The 25,263-nt window shown below is 49.7% G+C and overlaps 1 protein-coding gene across 1 annotated transcript; it reads left to right on the top strand.

Moving 5' to 3' along the window:
• Positions 1-9,256: 9,256 nt before the first annotated feature.
• Raver1 (ribonucleoprotein, PTB binding 1) lies at positions 9,257-24,638 on the top strand. Its single transcript, XM_041657599.1, has 13 exons — positions 9,257-9,491; positions 11,040-11,106; positions 13,821-14,290; positions 17,434-17,625; positions 17,706-17,835; positions 18,057-18,151; positions 18,856-18,943; positions 19,220-19,431; positions 19,518-19,823; positions 21,889-21,963; positions 22,611-22,754; positions 23,102-23,185; positions 23,275-24,638. The coding sequence occupies exons 1-13, from the start codon at positions 9,273-9,275 to the stop codon at positions 23,419-23,421; spliced, it is 2,229 nt and encodes a 742-aa protein (XP_041513533.1). The 5' UTR covers positions 9,257-9,272; the 3' UTR covers positions 23,422-24,638.
• Positions 24,639-25,263: the final 625 nt, after the last annotated feature.

The following is a 25,263-nucleotide window of genomic DNA, read 5'->3' as shown; positions in this document are numbered from 1 at the left end:
TGTGTATGTGCATGAGTAATGTATGCGTGTAATGTGTGCATGTAATAATATGCGTGTACTTGTGCGCATGTGATGTGTGCAGGAGTGATGTGTGTGTGCTGCTGTGTACATGTGATTTGTGCATGGATGTGCTGTACCACTTCTGTGACAATGTTGCGTAGTCCTAACTTTTTGCCTTGTTGGAGGCAGGGGACAGCGTTCCTTTTTTTAAAAAACAAAAGACAAAGTCCCTCTATGTAGGCAACTATCCTGAAACTCACTATGTAGCATGTAGACCAGGATGTCATGGAAATCACGGATTTTCCTGCTCCTGCCTCCCGAGTGCTGGGACACCATGCCTGGTCTGAGATAGTGTCTTTTGATCACTGCTGTGTATCCAGGGCTCAGTAGCCTGCCAGCTTCTTAGGAGTCTCCCAACTCCGCTCCCATTTTGCCGTAGAAGCACTGAAATTAAAAACGTGTGTTACAGGGGCTGGAGAGATGGCTCAGTGGTTAACAGCACTGGCTGCTCTTTTAGAGGACCTGAGTTCAATTCCCAGCACCCACATGGCAGCTCATAGTTGCCTGGAACTCAAGTTTCAGGGGATCTGACACCTTCACAGAGACATACATACAGGCAAAACCCCAATGTACATGAAATAAATAAATCTTAGCCAGGCAGTGGTGGTAGCAGCGCACGCCTTTAATCCTAGCATTTGGGAGGCAGAGGTACGAGGATCTCTGTGAGTTCAAGGCTAGCCTGGTCTACAAGAGCTAGTTTCAGGACAGGCTCCAAAGCTACGGAGAAACCCTGTCTCAAAAAACCAAAAAAAAGGTGGCTGGAGAGATGGCTCAGAGGTTAAGAGCACTGGCTGCTCTTCCAGAGGTCCTGAGTTCAACTCCCAGCAACCACATGGTGGCTCACAATCATCTGTAATGAGATCTGGTGCCCTCTTCTGTACTGCAGGATACATGAAGGAAGAAACCTATATACATAACAAATAAAAATCTAAAAAAAAAAAAAAAAGAGAGAGAGAGAGAGAGAAATTTATTTTTTATTTTGTATCTGTTCCAAGGTGAGCAAATGGAGGTCAGAAGACAATTTGAGGAGTAGGTTCTTCAGCCTTTATATGTGTCCTGGGGATGGGACTTGGGCCATCAGTCTCTGAAGCAAATGGCTTTACCTGATAAGCCCTTCTGCTGGCCTGCCTTTTCTTTTCTCTCACTCTCTCTGTTTTGAGGCAGGCTTTCTCTTTGTAGCCAGGGATAGCCTACAGTTCACTATCCCACCAGATGTCCCTTTCAATTAGAGACTCAGAAAGCCCAAAGAAGACTGAGATTGGGTGGGGGAGGGGGAGAGAGAGGAATGCCCACCTGGACCCTTGGGCCCTTCTCTGGAGAAGAGGGCTAGTTAGCAAGGATACAGGAGAGTGGGTGAAGAAAAGGAGCTGGAGGTGTAGGGCCCAGGGCAGCCTGACCACACACGGGGCCCAGGCCGCACAACTGCCCTGGCAGGCAGCACTGGGTTCCAGGAACATCCATAAGCTGACACCATCCAGGGAAGGCCAGCATCTAAAGGGAAGTACCTGACATTCCAACCATCAGATAAGATCACCTGATGTCCGTCAGCCCAGGAATCACCTATTCTACTTTTGCCAAGCCCCCTAGACAAATGTCAGCCAATCAGGGTCCTGAACCCTGGAAATCCCCTCACCCCAACCTCTACTATGATAAAAAAAAAAAAAGCCCTACCCTGACTTGGCTTGGCGCTCTCTGCTCTCAACAGCTGTGTCAGATAGACCGAGGGTCCAAGCTTAAGAGTGACTAAAGGCTCTTTCCTTTTACATGCAAGTGCAGACTCTGGTGGTCTTTGGGGGACCCCGTGATCTGGACATAACAGAGGCATGGCTCATTAGTAGATTTCCCACTGCCTAGAATCTCCCAGTGAGGAGCTAAACGTGATTAGTGGTAGAGCCTCTGCCTAGAATCTTCCACCTATGGACTCTGAGCATGGCCCCACCTGTGAGACTCTATTCAATCCCCTGTGGGAGTGCTGTCTTCATCTGTTGACTGAACCTCTCAGCAAGCTGAGTCAGGGTTCCTTGAGTCCAGGCACTCAACCTCAATTCATCCAACACAACGAGATCAGGATGAATAAAGAAGGAAGTCTGTCATAGGAATGTAGAGACAGCTTAATGATGTGCACTGTTCTTCAAGAGGATCTGAGTTCAGTTCCCAGTACCCATGTCAGGTGGCTGTCAGACAGCAGTAACTCCATATCCAGAGACCATGACTCCCTGGGCACCTGCACTCCTGTGCACACACTCACACACAGTCATACATACACAATTAAATCTTAAAGACCAAACAACCAGTGAGTTTTCATATCTGTAACTCCAGCCTTGAAGAGGCTGAGGCCACAGTTCAAGACTAGCCTGAGCTGCATGAGACCTCACTTAAAAAATGAGAAAAGATTAATCCCAGCACTTGGGAGGCAGAGGCAGGCGGATCTCTGTGAGTTCGAGACCAGCCTGGTCTACAAGAGCTAGTTCCGGTACAGGCTCCAAAACCACAGAGAAACCCTGTCTCGAAAAACCAAAAAAAAGAATAAAAAAAATGAGAAAAGAAGCTGGGCAATGGTGGCGTACACCTTTAATCCCAGCATTCAGGAAGCAGAGGCAAGTGGATCTCTGTGGGTTCAACATCAGCCTGGTCTATATGGTGAGTTCTAGGACAGCCAGACCCTGTCTCAAAACATAACAAAAAAGGCAGCCAGTAAAATAAAAAACACCAATGATAGCCTTTGCTGGAGAGGATGTGGAGAAAGGGGTACACTCATCCATTGCTGGTGGGAATGCAAACTTGTGCAACCACTTTGGAAAGCAGTGTGGCGGTTTCTCAGGAAATTCGGGATCAACCTACCCCTGGACCCAGAAATACCACTCTTGGGAATATACCCAAGAGATGCCCTATCATACAACAAAAGTATATGCACAACTATGTTCATAGCAACATTGTTTGTAATAGCCAGAACCTGGAAACAACCGAGATGCCCTTCAATGGAAGAATGGATGAAGAAAGTGTGGATTATATACATATTAAAGTACTACTCAGCAGTAAAAAACAATGACTTCTTGAATTTTGCATACAAATGGACAGAAATAGAAAACACTATCCTGAGTGAGGTAAGCCAGACCCAAAAAGAGGAACATGGGATGTACTCACTCATATTTGGTTTCTAGCCATAAATAAAGGACATTGAGCCTATAATTCGTGATCCTAGAGAAGCTAAATAAGAAGGTGAACCCAAAGAAAAATATATAGACATCCTCCTGAATATTAACCTTCATCAGGCAGTGAAAGGAGACAGAGACAGAGACCCACAATGGAGCACCAGACTGAAATCTCAAGGTCCAAATCAGGAGCAGAAGGAGAGAGAGCACGAGCAAGGAACTCAGGACTGCAATGGGTGCACCCACACACTGAGATAATGGGGATGTTCTATCGGGAACTCACCAAGGCCAGCTGGCCTGGGTCTGAAAAATCATGGGATAAAACCGGACTTGCTAAACATAGCGGACAATGAGGACTACTGAGAACTCAAGAATAATGGCAATGGGTTTTGATCCTACTGCACGTACTGGCTTTGTGGGAGCCTAGGCAGTTTGGATGCTCAGCTTACTAGACCTGGATGGAGGTGGATGGTCCTTGAACTTCCCACAGGGCAGGGAACCCTGATTGCTCTTTGGGCTGACGAGGGAGGGGGACTTTATTGGGGGAGGGGGAGGGAAATGGGAGGTGGTGGCGGGGAGGAGGCAGAAATCTTTAATAAATAAATAAATTAAAACAAAAAACAAAAAAGGCAGCCAGGCATGGTGGTGCACACCTTTAATCCCAGTACTTCGGAGACAGGAGCAGGCGGATCTCTGTGAGTTTGAGGCTAGCCTGGTCTACAAGAGCTAGTTCCAGGACAGGCTCCAAAGCTACAGAGAAACCTGTCTGGAAAAAAAAAAATTAAAAAAAAAAAGAAAGAAAAAAGCAATAGAAAAAACCCAGGCATGGTGGTGCCTACCTATAATCCAACACCCAGGAAGCAGAGGCAGGAAGATGGCTGTAAGTTTGAGACCAATGTTTTCTACATTCTAAGTTTAGATTTAAAAGAAAAAGGAATGGCCCCTGTGCCCCTGAGGTCAGTATGGCCGCTTCCTTTGAAGTTCCTGTCTGGGCCCTGAAGTCACCACTGCACCTAAGCTGTACTGTAAGATGTACACCCCCCCCCCTCCACACACACACACACTCCGTGCTATCAACCTCTTCTGTCAGCATTTCCTATGGGCACATTTGGGACATAGCTGTACAACTGAGAACCCTCTCCATTTTCTGGTCCTCATCTGGCCCTGGTCCTAATCCTAGGGTCTCCAAAATAAGATTCAACCTGGACCTGTGAAATATTGTCCACAGGCTTTTGCCTCCTGCCTCCCTGCTGTCCCCACTGCCCTGCTCACAGGATACTTCCTCTCACAGTTTAGACACCATGACACCCCTCCAGTTGCTGATCTGCTGTCTCTAGGTGAGAATGGTCCCCTGGGCAGGGCTGGGGTTCAGGGGTTGAAGAAAGCAGAACCTCCCACATCCTGCAACTCTGGTTACTGGGAAGTCTTCCAATACCTCAGATCTGATAAACAGCTCTCCAGGAGAAAGCTTTAGCTCCCTGGCCTCCCACTCTGCTTGTGGAGTCTACTCACATGAATTTTTCTCTCTCCCAATTGCCTCTACACACCCCACATCTACCACTGCGGTCCCCTCTGCCAAAATGCTCTGGCTCACTTGGCAAAACTGCTTGATCCTCCAAGCCTGCCTTCCGCGCCTCTCCTCTTCCAGAAGTACCCCTCCTCAAGTATTTTCTTGGGTTCCCTCTCCCACCCTCATTTTACTTTTGAGGCAGAGTCTTATATAGTCCTGGTCTATGCGAGCCAGACTGGCCTCAAACTCACAGACAACTTCCTGCTACCTCCCAAGCACTAAGATCAAAGGTGTGGACCACTGAGCCCAGCTGACTCGCCTTCTCAGAAGCTGCTCAGAAGCTTTTTCAGCCTCCTGAGCTGTTGCCCTCAGCCCCTTCCTGACCGCTGCCACTGGGCTGGATTCGCCACACAGAGCAGGGAATCTTCTGTTGTTGTTTTGTTGTTTGTTTGGCTGGTTAGTCGGTTGTTTTTTTTTCTGAGATGGGTTTTTCTGTGTAGCCTAGGCCTAGAACTCACCCTGAAGACCAGGGTGGCCTTGAACTCACAGATCTGTCTGCCTCTGCCTCTAGAGTGCTGGAACTAAAAGTAAGCATCACCACCACCCAGAGAGAGCAGGGAATCTGTATTTATTTATTTTTTTATGTATACAATATTGTGTGTGTGTGTGTGTGTGTGTGTGTGTGTGTGTATGACTGCAGGCCAGAAGAGGGCACCAGACCTCATTATAGATGGTTGAGCCACCATGTGGTTGCTGGGAATTGAACTCAGGACCTTTGGAAGGGCAGGCAATGCTCTTAACCACTGAGCCAACGCTCCAGCCCAAGGGAGCATGGAATCTCTGCTTAAAATCTCGCTTGAGGCCCGGCGGTGGTGGCGCACGCCTTTAATCCCAGCACTCGGGAGGCAGAGGCAGGCGGATCTCTGTGAGTTCGAGACCGGCCTGGTCTACAAGAGCTAGTTCCAGGACAGGCTCCAAAACCACAGAGAAACCCTGTCTCGAAAAACCAAAAAAAAAAAAAAAAAAAAAAACAACAACAACAACAAAATCTGGCTTGAGGTGGAGCCTCTTGCAGGTTTGTTTCTGGCACCAGAACACCATGGAATTTTTTCTTCAGACAGTGGTACGCCTTTAATCCCAACACTTGGTAAACAGAGGCAGACAGACCTCTGTGAGTTCCTTGCCAGCCTGCTCTACAAAGTGCATTCCAGGGCAGTCAGGGCTGTTATACAGAGAAACCCTGTCTCAAAAAAAGAAAAGAGTCCTGGTCACACAGCCAGGACTGGAGGTGGCTAATAGCTCAGATGACCTCTACACCATCTGTGTGACTGAGACCACATCAGATCTTCTCCTAAGTCATCGTATTGATTTGAAAGAAAATGGCCCCAAAGAGAGTGGCCCTATTAGGCTTTGCTGTAGTGGATGTGGCCTTGTTGGCGGAAGTGTGTCACCGTGGAGTCAGGTTTTGAGGTCTCATTATGCGCAGGCCACATCTAGAGTCTCACATTATTGCCCACTGCCTGTAGGATCAAGATGTAAAAGAGTTGCCATGGTCATGGTGACTCTTCATAGCAATAAAACCCTAGCTAAAGCTGGAAAGTGGTGGCGCCTGTGGGAACCTGGTCTAAAGAGCAGGTTCCAGAACAGCCATGCTTAGGCAGTGAAGGAAACCATCTAACACAGAAAGCTGGTGAAGATGCAGTTGAACGAGGGGGCCATGTTCCAGCCCCAGCAACACTCAGAAGGCAGAGGCAGGTCGATCTCTGTGAGTTTGAGGCCAGCCTCATCTCCATAGTGGGTTCCAGGCCAGTCAGGGATACACAGTGAGACTTTATCTTCAAAATAAAACAATATGCTGGGCGGTGGTGGTGCATCATGGCTTTAATCCCAGCACTCAGGATGCAGAGGCAGGCGGATCTCTGTGAGTTTGAGGCCAACCTGGTCTACAAGAGCTAGTTCCAGGACAGGCTCCAAAGTGACAGAGAAACCCTATCTCGAAAAAATAAAATAATAATATAATTTAAAAACTAAGTTTGAGTTGCCATGTGAATGTTGGAAATCATCCCCAGGTCCTCTGGAAAAGAAGACATCTGTCTAGCCCATGCCTCTTCTTCTTGAGTGCCAGGATGACAATGTACGTCACCATGCCCTGTCACGTCCCTTGCCTACTACACTTCCGGGGAGTGTTGGGCTGTCGAATGACATGGCTGTTTTACAGATGGCTCCAAGACTGACTGTGTTAAATATCCCTAGTGCTTTGTGCAGAAAGACAGGAATACCTACTGTCAGTGTTATAACTCTGAGGGGAGGGTATGCTGGCAGCTGGGAGCCAAGTGATACCACAAATCATATAGCAGAACAAACTCACACAAGTGATTTACTGGAAGAAACACAGGAGGGTGGTTGCCTTTGCTCAGGAGACAAGTAGGAAAGAACTGAGACAAGCTTATGTAAGCGGGGGACTTTCCAAGGGGTGTTGAGAATTGGTGGGATTCTGTGACCTGATCTTGAGCTTTCTTTGTAGGGCAGAACTTGGCTGTCTGGGGGTTGGGTCTGGCCACTTATACCTCAAGGTGCTTACAGCCACCTCTTAAATTGCCATGCCCTGGGCAATGCAGCCCCAAAGTCCCAGCATGAGGGCTCCAGACATGAGGTGCCCATCAGGACCCCATTCCTTGTCAATATTCCTTATTAATGGCACCTATCACTGCCAGGCAGTCAGTCCAATGCAAGGGGCAGGAACATCATTCTCATAATGATTAACATCCAAGGTAAGAGGGAACCCTGCCAGCTCCTCAGTGGAAGTTTAGCAGGAGCCCAGGGCGCTCGCGTGCGCGCGCGCACACACACACACACACACACACACATATATATATATATATATATATATTAATTTATTTATTATGTAGACAGTGTTCTGCCTGCATGTATGCCTGCAGGCCAGAAGAGGGCACCAGATTTCACTACAGATGGTTGTGAGCCACCATGTGATTGCTGGGAATTGAACTCAGGACCTCTGGAAGAGCAGTCAGTGCTCTTAACCTCTGAGCCATCTCTCCAGCCCCAGGGCACACATATTTACTTGGGTCTCTCTGTGCAGATCAGCGCTCCGGGTTGGTCAGCATCATAATAGGGTTGTTCATGCCCCATCAGGTAGTAATTGTTGCAGTGGCTTTTCTGTACATCTGCAGAACCAGAGTGGCAGCTACCACTTGAGAAACACAAGCACCTTTCTGTCTCTCAGGCCACTGCAGTCTGAAGTCACAGTCCTGGCAGAGTTGTCCTGAGCTAGGAGAATCTTAGGTCAAGACTGATGGGTGATTGGGCTGTATCAGGTTCTCCATCAATAAAACCTTCAAATTGCATGGCTTGTGGTTTGATTTCTTTTTCTGAAAAACAAACAAAAAACCACAACAGTTTATTTCAGTAAGTGAATCCAGAAAAATGTCTGAGAAACTTGTGATTATTATTGGTTAGCACTTGCCCATGCACTCCTGGAAACTGCTTTCTGCTGCTGGAGATCCTTGTCTGTCATTATCAGCTGCTCATCTTCTCTCCCGTTGTGACGTTGCCAGCTCCTTCTCAAGCTACTGCTTAGCCTTCTGCTTCCGAGGCTGTCTGTCTCTAGGACCCCGACCACACGATGCTGCCTGCTTCCTAAACTATCTCTAGTACCACCTCCATGTACTATGGGGACTCAAACTCAGGTTGCTAAGCTTAGCAATAGGTGCTTTTTTACTTTTACTTTTTTGAGACTGTGTTTTTCTGTGTAGACCAGGCTGGCCAGGATTCACAGATTCACCTGCCTAGGCCTTCAGAGTGATGGGACAATGGCAGGGTTTTGTTGTTTGGTTTTTTTTTTTTTCTTTGAGACAAGATTTCTCTATGTAACAGCTCCGGCTGTCCTGGACCTCATTCTGTAGACTAGACTGACCTCAAACTCAGAGATCTGCCTGCCTCTGCCTCCCGAGGGCTGGGATTAAGGTATGTGTATGTGTGTGTGTGAGAGAGAGAGAGAGAAAGACAGAGAGAGAGAGAGAGAGAGAGAGAGAGAATATGACATCAGAAGATCGCCTGCCTTTACATCCCGAGGGCTTAGATTAAAGGTGTGTGCCTCGTCTGCTCTTTCGACGATTCTGCGGATAGGATAGATTTTCTTTTTTTCGAGACAGGATTTCTCTGTAGCTTTGAAGCCTGTTCTGTAACTAGCTCTTGTAGACCAGGCTGGCCTCGAACTCACAGAGATCCGCCTGCCTCTGCCTCCCGAGTGCTGGGATTAAAGGCGTGCACCACCACCACCGCCAGGTTAGGCTGGATTTTCGTCACTGCCTTCCAAGAGCTAATCGTTGCAGTTCTGCCCTTCCACTCAATGGCCAAGAGTGTGGGTGGGTAATGGGTGAGGAGAGCGGCACTCGATCCAGCCAATAGGCTGAAGAGGGCTGGGACAGAGGCGGGACTTCCACCAACCAATCAATATGCGCGCTCTCCTTGCCGCTCTATGTCGCTCCGCCCTGAGCTCGCTGGTCCCAGAAGGCGCCGGGTTTCCCAAGATGGCGGCCGATGTGTCCGTTACTCACCGGCCGCCGCTCAGCCCGGAGGCGGAGGCCGAAGCGGAAACTTCCGAGACCGCCGATCGCCGAGCGCCTGAACAAGAGCTGCCGCCGCTCGATCCGGAAGAGATCCGGAAACGCCTGGAACATACTGAGCGCCAGTTCCGTAACCGCCGCAAGATACTGATCCGAGGCCTCCCGGGGGACGTGACCAACCAGGTATGGGGGGGGAGCTGAGAGCGTGGCGGGAAATACCACGGTGCGCGTGCGCAGGGGGTTACCAGGCAATACCAAAGCTGCTGCGTCCCGGGGCTTTGCCCAGAACTGTACCCTCTCCCGGGTTCGGTAGACATTCAGAACGAGGTGGAAAGGGCATGGTCAGGAAGGGCAAAAACCCAACAACGGGCCAGCGTTGCTAGGGGCGACTACCGGGCTTGGGCGAGACCAAGTGTTGGAAGGGGGCAGATAGTTTCAGGGGGCGGGCAGCTGTGGCCTTACTGAATTGTGTACGGGGGACTGAATGGATTGATTGAAGTACAGAATCCAACAGGCCCACGCATACTTAGAGGGAGTACTTTCCCTATTCTGCCATCGGGTGGCAGGAGCTCAGATCTGGATTTCAGGATTAGAATATGACCTTTCTCATCAAGGATGATTTTACACCTTTAAGAGGTAGACCCGGAAGTTGGAGCTGCATCCCTCGAAAGGCCTACTAGAATTGATTTGATAGTGCTTCTTTTTCAAGACAGGATTCTTCTCTGTGTAGCAGCCCTAGCTGTCCTGGAACTAGCTCTGTAGACCAGGCTGGCAATGAACTCAAAGAGATCCATCTGTTTCTGCCTCCCGAGTGCTGGGATTAAAGGCGTGCACCACCACCGCCCGGCTAGAATTGATTTGAAAAAATAAAATCTTCTCCCTTCAATGGGAACCGGCTGGGTGTGTGGTGGCGGTGGAATGGTGTGTGCTGTGGCACTTCCCTATGGCTAATCTTGTCTGCCGGGAGTGCCCTTCTCATGGGGACCTACATGGAGCAGGGCGTGCAGTGCTCTTTGGACCCAAGAAAGTGGTATCTATGTTGCCCTGCCTGGTGGTGGTGGAATAGGCCCTTTCTCCTTGCTGCTAAGAATCTGCTCACTGGCTCACCCTAGTTCCTACTCCTGTGTGGGCACATGACTATTGCAGCTCCAGAGGTGTGGGGAACATGATATGGGGACAAGCCTGGAGTAGACACCAGTGTGCATGGTCTGCTGCATGTCTGGAACTGCTGCCCTATCTCATTGGGCTCAAACATAGGTCATCAGGTGCAAGCAGGCTGGGCAGCTTGCCCAGGAAGCCAGCATTTGTTAACAGCGGCCCTGTCAACAGGAGGGTGTTTGGGTGGCCTGTGCAACCAACCACATGGTGTATGGTCGTTTAGTGCATGGAGTCCCTGTTCAGATATCCCAGGTAACATGCCTCCTGTCAGCCTGATAACTTGTGTGGTTAGCCTCTTAGAGCCTCAGTGTCCTTGTGTGCAAAATGGATAAGTGATTAGCTGTAAAATTGTTGGGACCTTCCATAGGGAATCAGACAAGTTGGGTAACTTCCCTGAAGGCATTTGTTTGAGTTGTTGGTGTTCTTAGCATGTAGTCTTCAGACTTGCCTTGCACAGCCTTGGATAGAAGATAGTTGTTATAGTAAAATGCAGATATTCGTTTATCTACATGTATGGCGGGTCCACCTACAGGCAGGCCTGGCTAGTGACTCCTCGCTTCTGTGTTTCTGCAGGAAGTACACGATCTTCTGAGCGACTACGAACTCAAGTACTGTTTCGTGGACAAATACAAAGGGACAGGTTTGTGGGCCATGGGTGGACCAGGGCAAAGATGACAGTCCCCAGTAGTGACAGGAGGGACCTGGCTCAGCATTTGTTCTCCTGATCTGTGGGTCCCATATCGTCCTAGAGGATGCACTCAACAGGAACTCCTGTCTGATCCTTGTCCTGGCTGTCCATTTAAGTTTTTGAGACAGGGCCTCACTATATAGCCCTGGCTGACCTGAAAGTCACTAGTAGATCAGGTTGGCCTTGGTCTGTAGAGATCACCTTCATTGCAGCTTATTTATTTATTTAGTGTGTGTAGGTGAGAACACGAGGAACAAACGTGGAAGTTCGAGGATTATAGGTGCATACGAGAGTATGCATAAACTCACGTGAGTCTGGGAATGGAACTCAGGTGGTTCCTTTTTTTAAGGCATGGACTTACTCTTTAGCCCAGTAGCCCAGGTTGCATGGACTTACTCTGTAGCTCAGGTTGTCCTGGAGTTCTTGAGGTAGCCCCAACTAACATGAAATGTGTAGTAGTAATCCTTAGCTTCTACCACTCCTTTGGGTTTTGTGGGTTGTTTTTTTTGTTTTTGTTTTTAAGTTATCTTTATTTAACATGTATAGGTATTTTGCCTGCACACCATTTGCATGCCTGGTGCCCATGGCGGCCAAAAGAGGACTCCAGATTCTGTGGAAACAAAGTTGTAGAAGGTTGTGGGCTGCCATGTAGATGTTGGGAACCAAATCCAGGTCCTTGCTAGAGCAATAAGTGCTCTTAACAACAGAGGCATAGCTTCAGCTCCAGTTTTGGTTTTATTTAAATCAGGTCTCATAAACCAGAATAGAGTCGTGTATCACTGTACTCGGCTCCCGCACTGTCCTTTGTGTCCCTTCATAACCCAGGCCCACTGGCCACTCCACTCTGTCACTGTAGGCTGAGGCTGGCACATTTGCACACGCATGGAATGGTCAGCCCTAGGTCCATAGGGTAAGACTTGGCGGTGTTGGTCTCCTGTGTGAAGCCATCAGTGCATGTCTATGCTTCCCAGCGTTGGACCAGGTGTGAAGAACATCTAGAACCATCTCTGACAATGTATTGTGGAGAAGAACCAACACTTGAGAGTTGGGCTAGAGGATCAGAAGCTCAGTTTCCTTGGCTATGGAGTGCTGTTTGTTTTTGTTTTTCTGAAACAGGGTTTCTCTGTAGCTTTGGATCCTGTCCTGAACTAGCTCTTGTAGACCAGGCTGGCCTCGAACTCACAGAGATCCGCCTGCCTCTGCCTCCTGAGTGCTAGGATTAAAGGCGTGCGCCACCACTGCCCAGCCTGTATTTTTAACTTTTTTTTTTTTTCTTGATTTTGTGAGGGCTCGGTGTGTGAGTGTGATGCTGGACCTTAAATTTAGGGCCTTACGTATGCCAGAAACGTGCTGCACTGTAGATATTATCTAGTCCTGATCTCTCTGTTTAATGATTTTTCCAGACAGGGTTTCACTGTGTAGCTTTGGAGCCTGTCCTGGAACTCACTTTGTAGACCATGCTGCCATTAGAGGCGGGCTGGCCTCTTGTGTGGTGCTAAAGATGAATATTCTTTTTTTTTTTTTTAATATTTATTTATTAATTATGTATACAATGTTCTGTCTGTGTGTCTGCAGGCCAGAAGAGAGCACCAGACCCCATTACAGATGGCTGTGAGCCACCATGTGGTTGCTGGGAATTGAACTCAGGACCTTTGGAAGAGCAGGCAACGCTCTTAACCTCTGAGCCATCTCTCCAGCCCAAGATGAATATTCTTAATGCTGAACTACATCCCCAACTCTCAGTTCGTGCGTCAGGTAGTCAGGGATGGCCTTGAATTTCTGATCCTCCTGCTGCAGTCTAACATTGAAGTAGGTCTGCTCTGTCACGCCTGGTCTATAGACAGAACTCAAGGCCTCATACCTGCTAGGCAAGCACTCTACCAACTGAGCTGTGTTTTCAGTCCCAGCCCTGAGTTTTTTAAGACAGAATCTCACTAGATAGCCCAGGATGAATTTGAACTCTGTCCCCAGTCTTGCAAATGCTGGGATCACAGACCTGTGCTGCTGTTCCCCACCCACAACCTGGCTCTTGGGCTGCTAATCTGGGCCTGTTTATTCTACCAAAAGTGGTAGATGTGAGGGTTAACCTGTTCTCATTTGGCAGATGAAAAAGTTGAGGTGCCAGAACTTTTAAGGGCTTGGGGCTGGAGTGATGGTTGAATGGTTAAGAGCACTGGTTGCTCTTCCAGAGGCCCCAGGTCAGTGCCCAGCACCCACAGGGTAGGTCACAAGCATCTGTAACTCCAGTTACAGGAGATCTGTCACCCTCATCTGACCTCCACAGGCACCAGGCATACATGCAGGCAAGCATTCACATAAAATACAACTTAAAGGCCAGGCAGTGGTGGCACACACCTTCAATCCCAGCACTCTAGAGGCAGAGGTGAACAGATCTCTGAGCTCTACAAAGAACTGCAGGACAGCTAAGGTAACCATTAACTTGGATGTCACCTGAGTGACACACTGGCAGAGCCATGTGTACAGTGAATAACTGCTTAGGTTATGAATTGCTCTGGGGAGATGTCAGGGACAGGAGCTGGTGGAAATGCAAGGCTCCGGCTGGCCAGTTTGTTCTTGCCATTGGCAGTTGATGTGTTACTGGTTAGAGGGCCTCGGCTAGGGAGTCAGAAGTCCACTCTGACCTCAAGTCCTCTTGTACCTTGCAGCTTTCGTGACCCTGCTGAATGGAGAGCAGGCTGAAGCTGCCATCAACGCCTTCCACCAGAGCCGCCTTCGAGAGCGGGAGCTGTCAGTTCAGTTGCAGCCTACAGATGCTCTGTTGTGTGTGGCCAACCTGCCACCCAGCCTGACCCAGGCACAGTTTGAGGAGCTGGTGCGGCCCTTTGGCAGCCTGGAGCGCTGCTTCCTAGTGTACAGTGAGCGGACAGGTCACTCTAAGGGCTATGGCTTTGCAGAGTACATGAAGAAAGACTCGGCTGCCAGGGCCAAGTCTGATCTGCTGGGGAAGCCACTGGGCCCCCGCACACTGTATGTGCATTGGACAGATGCTGGGCAGCTGACCCCTGCCTTGTTGCACTCCCGGTGCCTCTGTGTGGACCACCTGCCGCCTGGCTTCAATGATGTGGATGCCCTGCGCCAGGCACTGTCAGCGGTCTATACCCCCACCTTCTGTCAGGTAGGTCCTGGGTCCTTTGATGGAGCCGTCACAGTTTTTAATGCAGCTCTTGGGAGAGGGTCCGGGGTATGGTGGTTGAGAGCCCAAGTGTGTTGCAAAGGTCTGAATGCAATCCTCAGCTCATCCATTGTAAGTTGGGTGGGAGTCCTGCTCCACTCGGTCCTTATGCCATGTAGCCCAGACTAGCCTAAAAAAAACATCCTCTTGCCTAAACCTCATGATGCCAGAATTATGGGTAGTGTGGCACACCGCCTGGCTTATGTTTGTTTGTTATTTTGTTTTTTGAGGCAGCATCTCATGTAGCCCATACTGACCTGAACTTGGTATGTAGCAAGGATGAACTTGAATTCCAGATCCTCCTGGCTCTACTTAAAAAGTAGGGCATGCTCCACCATGCTAGGTTTATATGGTGCAGGGGTTGTAATTCCCTAGGGTGTCCTGCATTCTAGACACGTATTCTACCTGCTCAGCCCTAGCCCTCATCAACGGCTTCATGATCCTCTGTGGGCTCCCAGCAGCAAGCCAGGGCTCAGCAAGTCCCTCTGTCTGCACCTTGGTCTGTCTCTCTCTTGTCCTCCCATACCCTTTTTCTAGACAGGTCTCCTTTTTTGTTTTTGTTTTGTTTTGGGTTTGTTTTTGTTCTTGTTTTTCAAGACAGGGTTTCGCTGTAGTTTTAGAGCCTGTCCTGGAACTAGCTCTTGTAGACCAGGCCGGCCTCAAACTCTGAAACCACTGCCTGGTGACAGGTCTTACTTTGTAGCCCTGACTAGCCTGGAAGTTAGACATCTACCTGCATTTGCCTCCTAAGTGCTGGGATTAAAGACATGCATCACAGTACTTTGCCTAGAGAAGCTAAATATTAAAAGTGTCTTAGCTGGCAGTGGTGGCACACGCCTTTAATCCCAGCACTCGGGAGGCAGAGGTAGGTGGATCTTTGTGAGTTCGAGGCCAGCCTGGTCTACAAGAGCTAGTTCCAGGACAGGTTCCAAAGCTACAGAAAAACCAAAAAAAAAGAAAAAGGAAAAGAAAAGGGAGGTGATATCTGTCTTAGTTAGGGTTCCTGTTGCTGTGAAGAGACACCACGACCATGGCAACTCCTATAAAGGAAACCATGTACTTGAGGTGGTAGGTTTCTGTTTTAGAAGTTTTAGTCCATTGTCATGGTGAGACATGGTACCGGCTACGTCTTAATCAGAAGGCAACAGGAAGTGAACTGTGACACTGAGAGTAGCTTGAGCATACGAGGACTCAAAGCCCATTCCCACAGTGACACACTTCTTCCAACAAGGTCTTTCTACATAGCTCTGACTGACCAGGACCTCACAGTGTAGACCAGGCTGGTCCTGAACCCACAGAGAGCCACCTGACTCTGCCTCCTGAGTACTGGAATTAAAGGCGTGCGCCACCAAACCAGGCTGTGATATATAGTTTTAAATCCTAGCACTGCAGAAGTAGAGGCAGGAAGTTCTCTGTTCAGGGTCAGCTTGGGCTACATAGGGAGACCCCCTATCTTTTAAAAAAAGGTAAGAAAACTGGGTGAGGGCTTCACCTGCCTATGCACACAGGCAGGAGAGTTGCTGTGGAAATACACTCAGGAACAGTCTTTCTCAGCTGAGAACAGCGTGGGGACATGTCACATGTTTACTGTGCCCATCTATGCTTAGATTCGCATTGTTTTTCTTGCCTGGCTTCTCTGTGGGAGCTGGGAACTAGACTTGGGTCTTAATGGACTGTTGCTTACCTGCTGAGTCATCTCTCTAGCTCTATTGACTGAAGTTGCTTTTTTGATTGTTTGTTTTGGGGTCTCACTATCCAACAGCCTTGACTATTCTAGAACTAGTCTTGTGTTACCAGGTTGACCTTAAAATCAGAGATCCTCCTGTCTCTGCCTCTTGAATGCTGGGTTTAAGGTGTGCGCCACCACCACCTAGTGACTTCTTTTTCTTTTTTGGCAGAGCAAGGGCTGATATTTTACTTCTTTTGAGAGAAGTTATCATGATGTAGCAAACACTATTTTGAAATTTGCTATGGAGTCCACGCCAGCTTTGAACTTTTAACTTTTTTGACTTTATGTTTACAGAGTGCTACGGTTACAGGGAATGCCAACATAGGTAGCCTTTTCCTCCCATCCTTTTTTCCTCCTATATTCCTTTTCTCTTTCTGAGACAGTGTCTTTCAAAATAGTGTCAGTCAGCCAGCACTGAAGGTAAAGACAGGAAGGTTCTTTGCTGATTTCCAGCTTAGCCCAGAAAATGTGAACCCCAGGTTCAGGGAGAGAGCCTGTCTCAAAGGGATGAAGACTGGATAGAGAACACTTGTCCTTCGTTGTACACTAGCGAGAGATAAAACACACAACTCCAAAAACCTATTTTCTTGAAGGACTGGGTGTGGTGGCATAAGTCTTTAATCCAAAACTCAGGAGACAGAGGCAGGCAGGTACCTGTGAGTTCAAGGCCATGCTGGTTTATGAGTTTCAGGCTAGCCAGCAATACAGTGAGATCCTGTCTAATAGGAATTTTACATTACATTATGGGCAGCATTGGACCAGTCTAGCTTCCATCCAATCTCACTGCTGGAACACACCCAGTATGAGCTTCTAGATGGGGGGATATAAACCCAACCACTGACAGGGCTGCTATGGAAGAAGCTGGTATAATGACACAGCTCTGCCTCTGATTAGAACCTCTCTGCACTAGCACCGTGACCTCCACATCCACCTGGCGGTAGCAGCCTTGACTAGCCAGTCTGTGGGCCCTGGCTACCTGGCAGGCCTGGGTGCCTCTTCCCAAGTCAGTCCCCTGCCATGGTATCTATGGACCAAGGTATGTGTTCAGGGAACACTCTGCAGCCATCCTTACTTCCTGATGTTCCCGTCAGAATTGGTTCCCAGCATGTCAACACAAATACCAGCACAGTGACTTCAGTTGAGGTGGGTCCTATCTCTGCCCTGTAGCCTTGGGCAAGCTGACCTTCTAGGGCCTCCTATAGCCACTGCACAGATTTAGTGGCCAGATAATGGGCACAAGGCTGGGAACAGTAAGTAGCAAGTAGTCACCCTTTCCAAGGGCTCACTGTCAATTCTTGTGGTCAGTGTCTGGTCTTTATGGTTTCTTGCCTGGTGCTAATAAGTGCATCTCCCACAGCTGGCATGTGGCCAGGATGGGCAGCTGAAGGGCTTTGCAGTACTGGAGTATGAGACAGCAGAGATGGCAGAGGCTGCACAACAGAGGGCAGATGGCCTGGCCCTGGGTGGCAGTCACCTTCGTGTGTCCTTCTGTGCTCCAGGTCCTCCTGGCCGCAGCATGCTGGCAGCACTCATTGCTGCCCAGGCCACGGTGAGTAGGGGTACCCCTTGGACACCAATGTCTCCCCTTTGTGGCCTCTGCTCTGAACCTTCCTCTGATCCCCTCCTCAGGCTCTCAATCGAGGCAAGGGACTCCTGCCTGAGCCAAACATCCTGCAGCTGTTGAACAATCTGGGCCCATCTGCCTCCCTCCAGCTGCTGCTCAATCCTCTGCTGCATGGAGGTGCCAGTGGCAAGCAGGGTAAGATGGGCCACACACGTTTGTAGGGGTATCATACAGAGACCACTCCTCCTATGTCAGTATCTGTGACATGAGCATGGAGGTCCCTAGGGGAGTGGAACTTGCATCAGAAAAAGACCCACCCTTTTCTGCCTGGATCCTTCAGGCCCATCCATCACTTCTGAAAATTCGGGGCTGTGCTGGGTGGTGCATTATCACAAGGCATCCATGTCTCGTTTCAGGACTTTTGGGTGCGCCCCCTGCCATGCCACTGCTCAGTGGACCTGCCCTGTCCACTGCGCTGCTCCAGTTAGCTCTGCAAACCCAGAGCCAAAAGGTAACAGCCTCACGGTGAAGGCTATTCCACCAGGTGCCTTTTCTAGACCACCCCTTATGTCAGAAGTTACATTCCCCTCTGCTCTGGAGAGATGTCTGCTCTGGTGGCCAGGACATCCATATCTGTTTCCAAAATGAATGTGCCTGACCTTGTGCATTTGGGGTGTAGTTACCCTTGGTCAGCTTTGTTCTGTGATGAACAGGGCCTGGGTGCTAAGGACTGTCATTGTGTCTGTGTGACCATGGTAGAAAGTGGAGTGACAGCCCTGACATGCTCAGTATTTCCCACATAATCCCCAGTGCAGGGGGCTGGAGAGATGGCTCAGAGGTTAAGAGCACCGACTGCTCTTCCAGAGGTCCTGAGTTCAATTCCCAACAACCACATGGTGGCTCACAACCATCTGTAATAAGATCTGGTGCCCTCTTCTGGTGTGCGGGCATACATGGAGGCTGAACACTGTGTACATAATAAATAAATAAATCTTTAAAAAAAAATCCCCAGTGCATAGAACAAGGACTGGCATTCAGGAGCCTATAGACCACATAAGTAGGGTTAGGGTTGCTGGAGGGCTCCATGTGTGTCTGCCTGTGCTTAACTTGGGAGTTGGTGGTGCTGGGTATTATGACTGCCAGGACCGTGGATGGCTTGTGTCTGCTGTCCAGACCACACTGTTCCCACCTCCAGCTGACTGTACTCTGTTTTAGAAGCCTGGGATCCTAGGAGACTCACCTCTGGGTACCCTCCAGGCCGGGGCCCAACCTGCCAATTCTCTCCTTGGGGAGCTGTCTGCAGGTAAAGTTGGATCCTGCCACCCACTTCTCTAGAGATGCTTCCCCAGTGAATTCTGTGTAGCCTTAGACAGGTGACCTAATTTGTCTGGGTCATTCTCCTATTGTCTTGGTGCCCACCTCATGGGGCAGCTGGGAATGTCTTAGGATGCTGATGTCCAAAGAGACCTTGAGTCACTAACTACCTGTAGGGCACAGGGTTGTTCCTTGTCCCAGGACCATGGGTAGAGTTGTCTCTTCAGGTCTGGGCCCTTAGTTGACTCCTTCCTTCTCTCTTTAGGGGGGGGCCTGGCCCCAGAACTGCCACCCCGCCGAGGAAAGCCACAACCCTTACTACCACCACTGCTGGGCCCTTCTGGGGGTGACCGGGAGCCCATGAGTCTGGGTCCCCCAGCATCCCAGCTCACTCCACCCCCAGCCCCTGTGGGGCTCCGAGGCTCCAGTCTTAGAGGCCTCCCGAAGGACAGTGGGCCCCTGCCAACGCCCCCTGGGGTAAGGTACCACCCTGTTTCCAGCCTCCCTTCCCTTTGAGGTCCCTTCTGCCCAGGGCCCTAGCAAAACCAACCCTCCTGTTACAGGTGTCACTGTTGGGGGAGCCCCCAAAGGACTACCGCATCCCCCTGAACCCCTACCTGAATCTACATAGCCTGCTTCCATCCAGTAACCTGGCAGGCAAGGAGACCCGGGGCTGGGGAGGCTCGGGGAGAGGCCGTCGCCCGGCTGAGCCCCCTTTGCCCAGCCCTGCAGTTCCTGGTGGAGGCAATGGTAACAACAGTGGCAGCAAAGCTTTCCAAATGAAGTCCCGCCTGCTCAGCCCCATTGCCAGTAACCGCCTGCCCCCTGAGCCAGGACTGCCTGACAGCTATGGCTTTGATTACCCCTCGGTGAGTACCAGGCTGCCTTGTATTTTGCCTGTCTCAGGGGTGGCCCTTTGTACCTGAAGAGCATGTCCATCTACAAACCATGCAGGGTGAGCTTCCCTGGTCCAAACATCCAAAACATGACAGGCATGAGGACCCGAGTCTCATTCTAAGAGGCCACATAAAAAGAGCCAGGAGGACTAGCATGCTTGTGACCCCAGTTTTGAAGAGGGCTAGTCCAGTAGGTAAACTCCAGGCCAGTGGAGAGACCCTGTCTCAACTGGGTTTGCTCATGAGATAGGAGGATTGCTCTGAGTTCAAGGCCAGCCTGGTTTACACAGCATATTGCAGATGAACCATAGCTGCATAGTGATATCTTGTCTCTAAAAGGGGGACAGGGCTTGGCCAATCAGTGGTTGAGTATATAGAGTGTGTAAGGGCTGGAGTTTGGATCCTCAGAACCAGTGTAAAAGCTAGGCAGTCTTGGCAGTTTACCTCTAGTCCAGTGAGTATGAGGTGGAAACAGCATTTCTGGAGGGAGCTGGCTAGCTAGATGAGTGGGAACCAGTGGGGATCCTTACTTCAGTGAACAAGGTGGAGAAAGATCCTGAATGTCGTCCTCTGTCCTCCATACATATGTGTCCAAACACATGAACAAACAGGCCCAAAACTAGAAAATAAGGTGGGACATTCCACATCTGACCTTGTGTGGTAGGTCACAGGACAAAGCAGGCCATATCCTGTCAGTTGGGCGTTGTGCCAGCACTGGGAGGTGGAGGCAGGATGATCAGGAGTTCAAAGCTAGCCCCAGTTACATGAGACTGAAAAACAAAATTAAAATGAAGGTGTGAACTGGTGAGATTCCCAGCTGGCAAAGGTGCTTGTCTCCAAGCCTGTAGATCCGTTCCTGGTCCCACATGATAGAGGGGACCTGCTCTCACAAGTTGTCCTCACCTACACATGGCTACACATGGGCACGAAATTTTTGCCAGTTGGTGGTGGCGCACGCAGGCAGAGGCAGGTTGATCTCTGTGAGTTCAGGGACAGCTTAGTCTACAAAGCAAGTTCTAGGACAACTGGGGCTACATGGAGAAACCTTGGCTCAAAAAAAAAAAAATTTTTTTTTTAAACAGTATAAAAGGGTGTGGCCGGGCGATGGTGGCACACGCCTTTAATCCCAGCACTGGGGAGGCAGAGGCAGGCAGATCTCTGAGTTCGAGACCAGCCTGGTCTACAGAGCTAGGACAGGCTCCAAAGCCACAGAGAAACCCTGTCTCGAAAAAACAAAAAAAAAAAAAAAAAATGGGTGTGAATTGTACCTGAGACACTGGTGAATTTCTCTCATTGGACTTAGGGGACCTCCACCTCCACGTTTCTTCCTTTATGTGGTATTTCAAAAGCCAGGGCAACTCGAGTCAGAAATACTCCTGTTTACAGACACTTCTGTAAAAAGCTAGTATCAGGTGGGCGGGCAGTCAGGAGCTTGTGGCTAACACATTCCCTTAAGTCTCCTGTCCATGTCCATCTTTTAGACTTTAGACCTTGCTGGCTTTTTACTGGGTTTTGTTTGTTTTTGTTTTTTGGGTTTTTTTTTGAGACAGGGCTTATGTAGCCCAGGCTGGCCTCTACTCACTAAATAGCTGAGATGGCTCTGAATGTTGTTTTTTGTTTGTTTGTTTTTTGTTTTTTTTTTTTAAATCGAGCTATACATTTTTCTCTGCCTCCCTCCCCCATGACTTATCTGTACTACCCGAGTACTGGGATCTCGGGCATTTACCATCACACCCAGTTTATGTGGTACTGAGGATGGAAAACCAGCCTTCATACATGCTATCTGGGTTGGTACTAAAGTGTAGCCTAAGTCCCAGGGCATGCTTTCTCCCTCGACAATACAGTCATTTCACTACAACCATCCTGGAGCTCACGTACACACTTACCTGGTTTGGTGTGCTATCCCTATCCTACTGAAGTCCATGCAGGCCCAACTGTGGGCCATGGATCCCTAGTGTTAAATTGTGAGGAATTGACTCAGGGTAAGGATGGCAAACACCAACAGCCCTCCCCCCATGCTTTTGTCCCTTTAATTTAGGATATGGGACCTCGACGGCTCTTCTCTCACCCTCGGGAGCCAGCCCTAGGGCCTCATGGACCCAGCCGACACAAGGTAAGAGTCAAGACACTGGCCATGTTCTGCAGCCTCAGTATCCCACAGTGAATATTGTGGTCAGCACTAACTAGCTGTGTAACTGAAGTTATTGAACGAAGCTGAACTCCACAAATTTCTTTTTTTTTCTTTTTTCTTTTTTTGGTTTTTCGAGACAGGATTTCTCTGTAGCTTTGGAGCCTGTCCTGGAACTCCCTTTGTAGACCAGGCTGGCCTCGAACTCACAGAGATCCGCCTGCCTCTGCCTCCCTAGTGCTGGGATTAAAGGCGTGCACTACCACCGCCCGGCTTTCTTTTCTTTTTCTTTTTTTTTTTTTTTTTTTTTTTTTCTTTGAGTTGAGGTCTCTGTAACTGTGGCTGTCCTGGAACTTGTTCTGTAGACCGGGCTGTCCTCAAACTCAGATCCACGTGCCTCTGCCTCCCGAGTGCTGGGATTAAAGGCATATACCACCTTTGCCTGACTTCACAAACTTTTGAGGCAATCTTGCTGTTGCCCAACTCAAATCTCTAGGCTCAAGAGTTTATTTTTCACCTTGGGGCAGTAGGTGGTTCCATAGGTCCCCGAAGATAGCCATGATCAAGCCAGGTCATGGTGGGGTAGGGTTTTCACTGTTATCTTCCTCACTCGGCTGAACTTTTCTCTGCAGATGTCCCCGCCACCCAGTAGCTTCAATGAGCCTCGGAGTGGTGGAGGCACTGGGGGATCCCTTTCTCATTTTTATTCTGGTTCACCCACCTCCTACTTCACCAGTGGCCTACAGGCTGGCCTCAAGCAGAGCCACCTCAATAAGGTAAGAAGCTAGGCCCACTGAGGACTGGGTCCTGTGTATCTATGTCTCTTTCTAGGGTTTTGTCATCCAAGGTGCCTCAGGTCTGGCTCCATTGGTGGCAGGGCTCAGTCTTGCTTGCTGAAGTGGCAATGGTCTGCTCTGACTCCCTGCTGTGTGGAGTTCAACACTGATCAGCTTCCCCTCATCTCAAGTTCACCTAAGATGTGGGTGGTCTTATCCCCAGAGGACAGAGGAGAAACAGTTTAATTACCACCAGTTCTTGTAGCTCTGTGTGGCAGACACAAGGCTGGAATTATACTCAAGATTTCCCTCAGGGGTGACTTGTCCCACCTCTTTGATTTCCCCAGGCGGTTGGTTCCTCCCCGATGGGCTCCAGTGAAGGGCTCCTAGGCCTTGGCCCTGGGCCCAATGGTCACAGCCACCTGCTAAAGGTACGGGCAAGGGGAGGGGAGGCTCAGGGCTGGGGAGCCCCAGCCCCTAGGAGACCCCTGACCCAGCCTCCCCTGCCATCTGTCTCCAGACCCCACTGGGCGGCCAGAAACGCAGTTTTTCCCACCTGCTGCCCTCGCCTGAGCCCAGCCCAGAGGGCAGCTACGTGGGTCAGCACTCCCAGGGCCTCGGTGGCCACTACGCGGACTCCTACCTGAAGCGGAAGAGGATTTTCTAAGGGGTCGGCGCCAGAGATGCTCCAAGGGCCTGCACCAAATTGCTTTTGGGTTTTTTCTGGTATTTGTGTTTTGTGGGATTTTATTTTTATTATTATTTTTTATGTCCTTTCTTTGGGTAATAGAGAAATCTCTGAAAAAGACTTTGCTGACCAACCAGCAGGAGCTCAAGGAATGTAGGGGTGTCTGGGGGCCACACCATTACCTGTGGGCCTGCTCCTGGAGTCAAAACCCTGCAGCCTTAAGAGAGAGGGGCCTGGCCTGCTCTCTTTCCTTCCCCAACTCCTGGTCTCCTGTGCCCGGCTCTCCAGGCTTCCTCGCCTGCCTCGTCACTCCTGTGTTCTGGCCTTTCGAGTGCCTTTGGAGGTGTCCTTGACCTATGAGGATCAGGGACAGTCCCCTTTTTAAACTTAGACAATTGAATTTGATTTCCTTTTCTAATTTTTATTTTTTAAGACAACCAGGATGATGACCACATCCACCCCCACCCCAGGAAAACCCCAACTTTGATTCCTTCAGGATCTGGCCTACCTGGGCCTCCATTCCACACTTTGGGTTGCCAACAGCTTAACTCTGTTCTCTTTTCCCAATCATCTGCTGCAGGTATAGCTGTCTCATGCCCCTGCCTGCCTGCTCTGGCCAGTACCCCAGTCCCAGGATCTCCACTCCCCTGCCATACTCTTCTTGCCTTCTGATGCCTTAAAGTTGGGCCACAGGTCCTACTAGGTCAGAGCTTCTCAGATGCCAGGCTCTGGAAGCTTGACTCAGGACCAAAGAGCTCTGACCTAGGGATCGTCCTTTCTCCAGGGTGTCTGCCCTGTGGACAGAAGGCCAAAGCCTTGGTCTTGGCAAACCACCCCTTTAGTACAGAAACCAGTGTTTTCTGCTGGCTTCAACCGTCCCTGCTGCTGTCTGCGAAAGTTGACCATTGTACCCAGGTCACTGGGCCTCTGCCATGTCCCTCCAAACCCAGATCACCACCACCACCCCCAGGCCAGATCACTGGAGCTGGCCTCCTCTCTGCCCACACAAGTTCTACTTCAGCCTGCCCAACTGAGGAGACCCAGGGAATCTTGCCCCTGGCCAGCTGAGCCACCAGCCTCCCTCCCCAAATCTGATGGCCCAAACCCACGCCAGGGGGGTATCCCCTCCCCCCTTCCTCCCACACAGACCTTTGCTGAATTAAAGTTTGTAAGTAAACGGTTTTAAAAAAATCAGAGCTGGCTGGTTCTTGGAGATAAACTGTGGGCCCAGCAAGATAGTTCCGTGTTAGAGGAACGACACCTACCACTAACTCCGACAACCCGAGTTTTACCCCTGGGGCCCAAATGACTCCCGTAAGTTGTTCTCTGACCTACACATGTAACACAGATGGGCAAGCATGTGCCCACACACAGTCTCTAAAATTGAAGTTGGACTTTGGTGGCGCTAGCTTTTAATCCCAGCACTTGGGAGGCAGAGGCAAGAGAATGAGTTCCAGGTCAACCTGGTCTACATAGCAAATTCTACAACAGTTTAGTCTATATAGAAAGAATCTGTCCCCAAAAGTTTTTTTCTTTAAACCCTGGGCATGGGTTTAAAGAGAGACTTAATTCCAGCCTCGCCTACAGAGTGAGAGTCTGTCTCAAGGGCTCAAGAGTTTGGTCCCAAATGTTGCTCTGGCAGAGGACCGGACTTCAGTTCCCAACACCCATACAGCCCGCTAATTCTGGGCTCTACAGACACCAGGCACCCACTTCAAGGTGCTCATATATACAAGCAGAACACACATGGCTTAAGGCGGGGGTGAAGGGGCTTAGGAAATCAAAGGGCCAGGCCGGAAGTCAGACTGAATTCTGGTACAT

The sequence above is a fragment of the Microtus oregoni genome, unplaced genomic scaffold (genome assembly GCF_018167655.1).
Source record: "Microtus oregoni isolate MIOR12 unplaced genomic scaffold, Mior012 000008F_ref0000371, whole genome shotgun sequence".
Classification (NCBI taxonomy): Eukaryota; Metazoa; Chordata; class Mammalia; order Rodentia; family Cricetidae; genus Microtus; species Microtus oregoni.
The sequence above is the reverse complement of the archived record's forward strand: the minus strand, read 5'-3'. Positions and strand labels throughout refer to the sequence as shown.